This window comes from Ovis canadensis, chromosome 2 (assembly GCF_042477335.2).
Source record: "Ovis canadensis isolate MfBH-ARS-UI-01 breed Bighorn chromosome 2, ARS-UI_OviCan_v2, whole genome shotgun sequence".
Lineage (NCBI taxonomy): Eukaryota > Metazoa > Chordata > Mammalia > Artiodactyla > Bovidae > Ovis > Ovis canadensis.
The window spans coordinates 203,593,713-203,606,021 of record NC_091246.1 but is presented as its reverse complement, the minus strand read 5'-3'; the positions used below and the strand labels follow the sequence as shown (position 1 = coordinate 203,606,021).

The 12,309-nt window shown below is 36.8% G+C and overlaps 1 protein-coding gene across 1 annotated transcript in view; it reads left to right on the top strand.

Annotated features, from left to right (window-relative positions):
• Positions 1–12,309, top strand: part of DNAH7 (dynein axonemal heavy chain 7) — a 256,795-nt gene that overhangs the window by 121,646 nt on the left and 122,840 nt on the right. The window contains exons 28-30 of the mRNA XM_069574477.1: positions 972–1,184; positions 3,969–4,067; positions 10,172–10,420. Of these exons, the coding sequence (XP_069430578.1) occupies positions 972–1,184; positions 3,969–4,067; positions 10,172–10,420 (561 nt within the window). The remainder of the gene's footprint in view (positions 1–971; positions 1,185–3,968; positions 4,068–10,171; positions 10,421–12,309) is intronic.

Genomic DNA, 12,309 nt, shown 5'->3' with positions numbered 1-12,309 from the left:
CTTTTATTCTCAATTAAGTATCATAACAGATCACTAAGGCAAAATGTCCTTATTCTCTCCCTCCCTTGTGTTTTCGGTAACTTAGCTAGTTCCCAAAAGGTATTTATAACCTGTCTGAATGTGACTGTCATTCCGTACAATTTTTGTTCATTATTTGAATATATTGTCATTTTATGTAACACTGTTGTTCTCCTGCTTTAGTATAAGACAGCCATGTTTTCATGCTCGAGCTATTGAAATAAGTCCTGATAGAAACTCACTTTTTAAAGTTAAATTTTCTTATTTTTTCCAAATATATTCAGTTTTCTATTTGCCTTCCATCACACAACATTTGTCCCACAACATTTAAAATACCATGAGGAAAAATTATGTTAGAATTAGGAAAATGGATTTATCTCTAATAATAATCATCCCGTACTTGTTTTCAGCTTTTCCCCCTTTATTATGCTTGAACTGACATGGTGACTGAAGACGCAAAAAGGTTAAAAAATATCTCAAAATTCATCACTTATGTAACATACCCTTGTTATTAGGAGTTACCTTAATCAGTTAGATACCTAGAGATCTTCACTTAGAGCACAGTCTCCCAATACCAGCCACTTTCTAACGGCTCCAATGAGAAACCCAACATCTCAGCAGAGTCTAATGCTTTCTACATGTCACTTTCTACAAAGGAATAGAACATAATGGATACTTAATACTTGAGTTAATAATTCACCAAAACCCTAGGTATGACAGAAATTTGAAGTGTTCTCAAAGCATAATTTCAGAAAAAATATTTGGATAAAAAGTTAATGATTTCATTATATAACAACAACAACAAGTCACATTTTAAAATGTTTTACCTATAGGATATGGATATTATAACAATATTATTGCAAAAAAAGCTATAACATTGTCGCATGTTATAAAGAGTCAAGCTGTCTTCATGATGGCCTGTTTATAAAAGCACCTTTTCTCCACTCCCATAGGCGCTCTTTCGGACAGTAGCGATGATGGTGCCTGACTACGCTATGATTGCTGAAATCGTCCTGTACTCCTGTGGCTTTGTCACAGCTCGGCCACTGTCAGTGAAGATTGTGGCTACATATCGCCTGTGTTCAGAGCAGTTGTCATCACAACATCACTATGACTATGGAATGAGAGCCGTGAAGTCAGTGCTTACCGCTGCCGGGAATCTAAAGGTAGAAACTCAAGTAACTTCTTATTCATTTCCTGTTTGTAAATCTCAGGACCATGCGTCTTTACAGAGCTCCAATAACTGATTGATTCCATCAACTGGAAAAAAAGTTCCCTATTTTACTACAATAATTGATCATTTGCACACATGAAAAAGGACATTTTATGATTTGTAAAACCTTAGCCATGTGATTAGTGATTTGAGTTCCATCCCACAGTTTTAATTATATGAAACTGAGTACTACTGAGGAATAAAATTCCTTGCTGCTGAGAAATACTTGAAAGCATTTTAGTCTATGTGAACATACGTAATTTTAAAGGAAACAATGTATGTATAATTAATATAAATGTACAAAATTCCTAGACATTGTTATTTAATATAATTATAGAGTTGCAGCCCACTACGCACTAGCAGTAATGGATTTGCAAGGTGCAATGGTAAAAAATCCACCTGCCATGGCAGGAGACACAAGAGAAGCAAGTTCTATCTCTGAGTCAGGAAGATCCCCTGGAGTAGGAAATGGCGACCTACTTCAGTATTCTTTCCTGGAAAATTCCATGGACAGAAGAGCCTGGTGGGCTAGAGTCCAGACGGTTGCAAAGGGTCAGACATGACTGAGCATGCACACACACATACCACCAGTAATGGATTTGCAGTATAATGTGTGCATTTTAAGATGGTATGAATCATAATTATATTGATTAAAAGGGCAAATATTTTAAGATTGGGGTAACTTTTCATTGGAAGTATTTTGTAGAAACATAAAGTATAACTGTTCTATTTTCTTTATGAAAGTAAGCAAGATAGGCCATGTGTGCTAAGTCGCTTTGGTCGTGTTCAACTCTTTGAGACCCTATGGACTGTAGCCTGCCAGGCTCCTCTGTCCGTGGGATTAATTAACAGCAAAATGCAAACTTTGACCTTGTAGGTTATAAAAATTTTCATGCTCATGACTGTGGGAGATTTTAAAATATATCCTGTGTGATTAAAAACAATGGCATGCATTTTTGACTTCTAAATGATGTTACCAGGAATTCTGATATATAGTGGTGATATTCTATTTCACATTTGTCTAACATGACTTCAAGTCATTATTTTAGTAATAAACAAATGCAACTAGAAGCAACAGTTTGTATTAACCTGATGTGTCATGATTGCATTGTGGTCAGATAATGGGAAAGATAATGCTTTGTTCTACTGTATGTCATCACTGACATCTTGACTGTGGAAATGAACTATTAAAGTTATGCAGCAAATGAATTCTGCAAATGAATCCTATCATTCTTTGTCAAAAGCTAATTTAGAATTGTTGAATGTGTTGGCTTGAATAGTTTGAAGTTTGTTTCTATTTTATCAGGAAACAATTTAAATGTTTGTTTTAAGATGATAGCCTTTTGACAAAACAGACTTCTGACACTTCATAATTGCTGTGTGGTTAGGTTGATGCAAAGACAAAGTCCATATTAGCAGAGCTAGCTTTAGGTTTGGCAACTCTGGTAATTCAGAGACAGCAGGCCTTAACTGCCAGGCATCATTGACTTTGTAAAGTTAAAGCCAGTTAAGTAGAAGCGTGGAATTTACTAGAAAGATTCCAGAGAACAGGATGAGGGTTCTGGAAACCTAAACTGATGATGGTGCGAATAGCTTTGGTGTGAAATTTTGAATCAAGTATAGAAGTTGAGAGAAACATTTCTGAGTTCAGATTTTTTTGTGAATTACATGAACCATCTTATGGGCATGAGCAACAAATTGAGTTCAGCCACGTTTTTAGTAAACCTCTGTTTACCACAGGTATTTTGGAATTTAATATATATTTGCCAAAGCACCCTCTACTCAAGTGACAGTGCATTAACCAGCCCTCTTCACGCTGTCAGGGGAACACACTCAAGCATGCTAGGACCAAGTGTGCAGTCAGAAGGTGGCATGCCACCCTGCCCTCTCACTTATGGTCAGGTGGCTTGTTCTCGAAACTTTCTGAAGCTAGTTGGTTATGTTATTGTTGTTATGTCCTTTAGTTAATTGTCAATGAAACTGATGGTATATGAGCATGAAAAGAAGAGGTTTGGTTTTATGAAAACTGAGTTCCTTGTTTAAGAAAGACTGAGTAAAGATGAAATGCTAAAAAGTTCACTTGAAATTAGGTATAGATAAGAAAAGTAAGACTGAAAAAGAACAATTCATGAGGATGCTACATTTAGATTGTCTCCTAAGTATCTTTGAAGAGAATGATTATCTTTAAAAAACAGAAACAATAAAACACAAAAAATCTAGAGCGGCGACTCATTATTGATTGTTTTTGGTTTTGTTTTGTACAAGAAAAATTGTGCAGAACTCCACCCTCAGAGAAAAAGCCTTGACACCAAAATATGGGCAAATGAGTGAATATTTATATGTTTTAACTTTAAATCTTTTAATGAATCCCCATTTTTAATGACTATTTACACTTATCAACTGACTGCTGGTTTTGAATGCATAGGACAGGCAAGGCCTTACCCAGGATAGAAGCAGTGGCAACTCCCAAACTCTGAAAATCATGACCAATAGCTTTTTACCAAGAGTGTCTATGAAAAGGTAGTTAGTTAAACTTAGAATTTCATTATGTACTAGTATAAAATTCAACAAGTATAATTGTCAGTTTCTGAAATTAATAACAGCCCAGTGAAATGAAAATAAATAACATCTTTGCATGGGTTTGAAGGCCCTCTGGGGCCTGGGTGCTTGTGTGTATGAACATGCATGGAGTGCAGTTAACAGATGCAGATGTCATCATGAGTATATTTTCTTTCAGTTGAAATATCCAAATGAAAATGAAGAAATTCTGCTACTTAGATCTATTATTGATGTAAATTTGCCAAAATTTTTGTCCCATGATTTACCACTCTTTGAGGTAAGAATATTTTGTACTCTGATGTATCAAAAGTCTTGTAATAATGTATTTATCAAGTGTCCAAGTTTTCAAGTCCCATTGAGAAACTTCCAGTGTAGAAAACAGAGAAACATAGGTCACTCCATGTTTTATTTGAAATGTGTTTAGCTAGCTTTGTTGTTACAAGTAACTTTTAACAATTTGGGATTTTTTTAAGTAGTACTTTTTTCTACTGCAGAATATAATAAACACACAAAAGTCATAGAATTTTTGCTTATAAATCTCACTAGGAAATAGACTCCATGGAGGAAAGTAATTGGTTAAACACACCACCGAATCCCTTACACAGAGGGATACTTTGCAAATGTTTGTCAAAATTAATGATCGAAGAAGTAAAAAATAAGCTTGATTTCTTCAAAAGAGTGCAGTGTCTTTTATGAAATTGTTTTTTTTTCAGGATAATTTAAGAACTAGGTTTAATAATATTGTTATATTTAAAGCTTAGATTATAAGTAACTGTAAAGAATTATTAGAGTGATGGTTCAAGTTCCTGTATTGTCATGTGATGTCATTGTTTTTCTTTTCCCATTCTCAGCAGAAGTGACTGGGGGTGGTGGGTAGTGGGCTGCTGACAAGTGGTAGAGTTCCTCTGTCTTGCACTGCCGTGAGGAATGGACAGTTAGCTTCCAGTGTGTAGAGACTGAGATCAGAAGACTCTCATAGGGAGGAGAGAAGTGACTCTGCCACTGTGGTGTGCTCCAGTGCCCTTAGCTATCCATCGGAACAATGTTTCATCATTCTAAAAGAAGCTCCCGTTAGTATTTGGAATTGACAGTGCAAATATTTTATAGATCAAGTTTTCAGGGAATTGGTTCAAAATTTCTTGTTAAAAATTTCCCTCAGTTTCTTTGGTACTAGTATACTGTACAGATTTTCCAGGAATAAACATACGTAAAGCTATATTTATTTTTATGAAGTAGAGGTATATCTCATTTAGATGTATTCTCCTATAGCTGTGTATTCATTGAGCAAATATTTCTTGAGCAATATTTTACAAATGGAGCATAACTGGCATTTTCAAATAGGATAGTTCCCAGTTGTGAGAGACTGTCCCATACGCTACAAACTCTTGGCATCCCTGGTTCCCCCAGTATCTCTGGACTTTCACATTAATACAACCAGAAGGACAACTCCATGTATTCCCTACTCTCTACCTGGCAGAGAGGAACTTGTGAAAGGAACAGGTCTTGATTGAGAACCACTAACTACCAGATATGGAATTGTCTGCTTCTTTAAGGCTAACCATAAATAATTTGAACAATCTGAGAAGGTATTTTTGCTTACTTAGCAAACACTGTGCATTTACAACTGTGGGTGGACCCACTATGCATGGACCCAACCCTATTCTAAGAGCTTTATGAATAGTTACTCCTAAGCACTGGGGGCTCAGATGATAAAGAATCTGCCTGTGATGTAGGAGATCTGGTTTTGATTCCTTGGTCAGTAAGATACCCTGGAGAAGGGCATGGTTACCAAGCAAGGCTTTAGCAATACGTGAACTGTGAGCTTTCAGATGTACAAGATGGTTTTAGAAAAGGCAGAGGAACCAGAGATCAAATTGCCAACGTTTGCTGGATCATCAAAACAGCAAGAGAGTTCGAGAAAAACATCTATTTCTGCTTTATTGACTATGCCAAAGCCTTTGACTGTGTGGATCACAATAAACTGTGGAAAATTCTGAAAGAGATGGGAATACCAGACCACCTGAAACTGCCTCTTGAGAAACCTGTATGCTGGTCAGGAAGCAATAATTAAAACTAGACATGGAACAACAGACTGGTTCCAAACAGGAAAAGGAGTATGTCAAGGCTGTATATTGTCACCCTGCTTATTTAACTTATATGCAGAGTACATCATGAGAAGCACAAGCTGGAATCAAGATTGCTGGGAGACATATCAATAACTTCAGATATGCAGATGACACCACCCTTATGGCAGAAAGCGAAGGAGAGCTAAAGAGCCTGTTGATGAAAGTGAAAGAGGAGAGTGAAAAAGTTGGCTTAAAGCTCAACATTCAGAAAACTAAGATCATGGCATCTGGTTCCATCAAAGTGAAGTGAAGTCATGTCCGACTCTTTGCGACCCCGTGGACTGTAGCCCACCAGGCTCCTCCATCCTTGGAATCTTCTAGGCAAAAATACTGGAGTGGGTTGCCATTTCCTTCTCCATGGGATCTTCCCAACCTGGGGATCGAATCCAGATCTTCCGCATTGCAGGCAGATGCTTTACCATTGACCCACAAGGGAATCCCAACATTTCATGGCAAATAGATGAGGAAACAATGGAAACAGTGGCTGACTTTATTTTGGGGAGCTCCAAAATCACTGCAGATGGTAATTGCAGCCATGAGATTAAAAGACACTTACTCCTTGGAAGGAAAGTTATGACCAACCTAGACAGCATATTAAAAAGCAGAGACATTCCTTTGTCAACAAAGGTCCGTCTAGTCAAGGCTATGGTTTTTCCAGTGGTCATGTATGGATGTGAGAGTTGGACTACAAAGAAAGCTGAGCACCGAAGAATTGATGCTTTTGAACTGTGATGTTGGAGAAGACTCTTGAGAGTCCCTTGGACTGCAAAGAGATCCAACCAGTCCATCCTAAAAGGAGATCAGTCTTGGGTATTCATTGGAAGGACTGATGTTGAAGCTGAAACTCCAATATTTTGGCCACCTGATGCGAAGAGTTGACTCACTTGAAAAGACCCTGATGCTTGGAAAGATTGAGGGTAGGAGAAGAGGAAGACAGAGGATGAGATGGTTGGATGGCATCACCGACTCAATGGACATGGGTTTGGGTGGACTCCAGGAGTTGGTTATGGACAGAGAGGCCTGGCGTGCTGCAGTTCATGGTGTTGCAAAGAGTCAGACATAACTGAGCTACTGAACTGAACTGAACTGAACTGAACCCACTCCAGTATTCTTGCCTGGAGAATCCCCTGGACAGAGCAGCCTGGTGAGATACAGTCCATAGGGTCGCAAAGAGTCAGACACTACTGAGCAACTAACAAGCCCCCAGTAGGACAGGAGCTGTCATTATCTCCATTTTACAGATGATGTAAGCAAAGTAGAGTTGATAAGTTACTTGGGGTCTTGGCCAGTATATGACAGAAAGAGAATTGCAGCCACTTAGCCAGGCTACATCCTACTGCATTGTCTTTGTCTCTCCTTTACCCAAAGGAAACTTACTGCTCTGAACTGGAGTCGGTTTCTCTGTAACAGCATTTAAAGAATTAAATTTAAGAGTGGTCAAACTGAAAGTTTGTCAGTTCTAAGGTATAACTCAAATGCATGCTTTCATGGTAAGCTCTTCTGAATTTTCGCTTTCATCTTCAGAGTGAAAAGAATAGTTGTATTTCTCACATAGGTTGCTGTGAAGTGAAATGAATGTCGCTCAGTTGTGTCTGACTTTTTGCGACCCCATGGACTGAGGTCTCCAGGCCAGACATGAATTCCCCAGACATGAATTTTCCAGGCCAGAATACTGGAGTGGGTTGCCATTCCCTTCTCCAGGGGAATCTTCCCAACCCAGGAATCGAACCCAGATCTCCCACATTGCAGGCAGATTCTTTACCAACGGAGCCAACAGGGAAACCCTAAGTTGCTATAATGCTTATGAAATAGCCTTAGTGGTACATAAAGGAATGTTTCTTAGACCTTGAAAGTGACTTTATATTTTCATATAAACTATATGTGGAATTACAATTCTTTCCAATTCTATGTTATGTGATTATATTATTTTTCTAAAGCTTCCATAACAGAGCACCACAAACCTGGTGGCTTAAAACAACAGAAATTTATTTTCTCACAGTTCTGGAGGATAAAAGTCTGAAATAAGCTGTTGGTTACCTCTGAAAGAAGGTAAAGATTCTTTAGGAAAGAACCCTTCCTTGCTTTTTCTTAGCTTCTGCTGGCTACTGACGATCTTTGATGTTCCTTGGCTTGTCATTGGTGGTTCCCTGGTGGCTTCAGCTTCTGTCCCCATCACTAGAATGGCCTTGTTTCCAGGACTCTTCGAGTTTGCATCTTCCTCTCCTTTATGTTGTATAGATACCAGTCACTGGAGTTAGGGTCCAGTAGGATCTCATCTGATCTAATTACATCTGCAAAGATCTTATTTCCCGATAAGGTGACATTCTGACATAAATTTTTGAGAAACACTAAAAGGATTAACATACTACCCACTACACTGATTAAAATACTGTTAAACTAATTTTTATGTATGATATGAGGTATGGATTCAAGTTCATTATTTTGATAAATACAGGTATCCTAGCATACTTTGTTCAAAGACTATTTTTTTAAAATCTTTACTGGATTATTTTTGCATCAGAGTGAGTTTTCATATGTGTGTGAATCTATATTTGGTCTCCCTCTTCTGTTCCATTGTTATATTTTGTCTATTTTTATGCTAGTATGATACTGTTTTTATAATAAGCCTTGAAATCAGATAAAGTTCATCTTTTAACTTTTTAACTGAAAAAATGTAAAACTACAACATCTGAAGAAGAAAACAGGACAAATCTCTTGTGAATTTGGGTTAGGCAAAAATTTCTTGAATACACCACCAAAAGCACAATGCATGAAACAATAAATTGATAAAATAGGCTCATCAGAATTAAAAACTTTGCTCTTTGAAATACACTGTAAGAGAATGAAAGACAAGTTAGAGCTATAAAAAATAGTTGCCTGTTAGATGTGTGGTGAAGCACTTGTAAGTAGAATGCTTAACAAATGGTCAAAACTTCCCATGAAGAAAATAAACCCATTAAAATAGGCAAAAGGTTTGAGATTGAGCAAACTCTGGGAAATGGTGAAGGACAGGGATGCCTGGTGTGCTGCAGTCCTTGGGGTCATGAAGAGTTGGACATGACTTGGCGACTAAAGAACAAGAACAATAAAAGATTTGAACAAACATTTCACTAAAGAAGATATACATATGGCACAAAAGTAACACAAAAGTGTCACTTTTTAGCAAATACAAATTGAAGCCATAGCAAGATACTGTTACACACTTATTTAAAAAATACTGATTATACCAAATATTGAAGCTCTCATACACTGCTGAGGGGAATTTAAAATAAGACAACCATTTGGGAAAGCAAACAGTTTCTTCTAATGTTAGACACATACTTGCCGTTGTGTTGCGTTAGTCATTCAGTAGTGACTGACTCTTTGCGATGCCATGGACTGTAGCCTACCAGGCTCCATGGAGTTCTCCAGGCAAAAATACTGGAGTGGGTTGCCATTCCCTTCTCTGGGGGATCTTCTTGACCCAGGGATTGAACCCAGAATCTGCATTGCAGGCAGATTCTTTACCATCTGAGGGTACTATCCAAGTATTCCACTTCTCAGTATTCACTTGAGAGAATTGAAAGCATTTGTCCATGCAAAGACTTGTGTGTATGTGTTCATGGCATCTTTATTTATTTCCAAAACGAAAAACAATGAAAATGTCCATCAGCAGGAAAATGGATTTAAAAACCGGCACCTCAGTATGGTGGACTACTTCAATGCAATGAACTATTGATATATGCAGTGACATGTTTGAGTTTTCAAACCTTTATGCTGAGTGAAAGAAGCTAGATTTAAAAAAAGTAGTACACATAATGTGTAATTTCATCCCTATTAAAGTCTAGGCAATGAAATTAAAAATAGAAACAGAAAGCAAATTAGTGTGTGTGCTGATTGTCTGGGGATGGAGGTAGGTGTCAAGGAGAGGAAAGAGGAGGATTACAAAAGATCATCAGGAAACTTGTGGCGATGGTTGATATGTTGATTATCTTCATTGAGCTGGTGGTTTCACTTATCAAATTATGCCCTTTAAATATAAGCAGTTCATTGTATGTCAGTCATACCTCTATGAAGCTGTTAAAAATACTGAGCTATTATTTAATGGCTCTATTTTCATCAGTATTAAATAAGATGTGAGAAATTTTATCAAGTTTATAAACATATACATATGTGTATAGATGTACACATATACATACAAACATATATAGAGAGATAATATGAGAGTTTATAGCTATGTAATGTCAGTATAAACATCCAAATCATCTATTATCAGGGAATTACTTCAGATTTGTTTCCTGGGGTGAAATTACCAAAACCAGATTACAACGATTTGCTGGGAGCTATCAAAGACAACTGTGACTCCATGAATTTGCAAATGACCAGATTCTTTTCTGAGAAGATCCTTCAGATATATGAGATGATGATTGTGCGCCATGGCTTTATGATTGTTGGAGAACCATTTGGAGGAAAAACCAGTGCATATCGCGTCTTAGCTGGAGCATTAAATGACCTATGTGAAAAGGTAAGTGTGGTATTAATACATCAATTTACCAATAATCAGCTTTGTGTAAGATAGAATGTATGGTCACTTAAAAGGATACTTTAATGCAGCAACTTAAAATTATGAAAATACAGAGAAAATAGAAAAGTAATATGATTCAAGTAGGAAGTTCAGCATATAAAGAATATGCCACAGATTTGCCTCAAAGCCTTTGGTTCTTTTTTTAAAAGTTTAATTATAAAGGTAACATGTTCATTGTATAAAAAAATCTGAAAATGTGAAAAAACCTTATACTTTACTAGAGTAATTTATAATTTCATAGGAGAGTGTATTTTATTTCCTTGATGTTCAGATTCATAATGCAAACTTCCTCTAGTGCTGTCTGCTAGTGGTATTGAATTGAAGTGTGTGTGTTTTGTGTATGCATAATAGAATATGTATATAAGCATAGTAAATAATGATAATTATATTATTCAAAATTACTGTCCTAGTTGACTCAGTTTGATCTACTTTGATATGCTAAAGGAGTGAGGCTTTAAATTCTCCAACTAATACTGCATTTGTGTCTACTTATCTTTGTATTTCAAATAATTTTTGCCATATATGTTTCAATGTTTGTAGCCAAATGGGATTTGTATCATTATACCTTCATTGTGGAGCCTCCCCCTTCAGCCAGTATAATATTATGTACTTGTGTTATTTGCCATGGATCCCCTGTGTCTAATTTCAGTATTGCAACCCCCGCTTTTTCCTTGCATACATATTTTCCCATGTTTGGTAATTGTGACTCTGACTGTCACTGTGATTTACTTTTTTATGGAGAGTAAATAGTTTGACTTTTATTGTCTCCATTTGATGGCCTTATCTTCTCATTGGGGAATTTAGATTCATTTGTATTTATTATCAAACTGATGTGTGCTTATTTCTGTCATCTTTCCCTTGATGCTTTTATCCTTACATGTGCTTTCCTTTCTTCGCCTCCCTTTCATCTGTCTTGTCTTCTTTTGCTGAGTTTTTGTTTGCATTCTTCCTCCTTTGTTGTTTTATTACTATATGAATTAATTATTTTGCTATAAAAATAAATCTCTAAAAGCCAAATTTGGTGCCACTAAAAGATTTAAAAAGGTAAAGGTTATGACCATGTATTCTGGGACAATATAAAGCCTCAAAGTGATTCATTACCAGGAAATTCGAAGAGTGACATTGTGGTAAGGTAACTGCGGCTTCATAGTCACTGCCTACAACCTGCAACTTCACACTAGCTCTAATGCATTTGGGACAAAAATCTTTCTTTGATGGCAGCAACTTTGTCCTGACTGAGATATTCTAATAGACCTTTCCCATGCTTCCAAGTTAAGGATGACATATTGTTATTCCCTTTCTGGGAACAAAGAAGAAAGCAGTGACCTTGAGTTTATTTTACTGCTTCATATTATTATTCCCATATCTTTTCCTCAGTTTGGTATTTCATGCCCCAAGCTCCACTGGTGGTGGGCAGAAAGCAGTGTGGGAGAGCTGAACTTAGTATGTTGTTACATTCAGGTATGACCTAAATCAAATCCCTTACGATTATACAGTGGAAGTGACAGTTGGATTCAAGGGATTAGATCTGATAGATAAAATGCGTGAAGAACTATGGATGTAGGTTCATGACATTGTACAGGAGACAATGATCAAGACCATCCCCAAGAGAAAGAAATGGAAAATGGCAAAATGGTTGTTTGAGGAGACCTTACAAATAGCTGAGAAAAGAATAGAAACAAAAGGCAAAGAAGAAAAGGAAAGATAGACCCATCTCAATGAAGAGTTCCAAAGAATAGCAAGGAGAGATAAGAAAGCCTTCCTCAAATATCAATGCAAAGAAATAGAGGAAAACAATAAAATGGGAAAGATTAGAGATCTCTTGAAGA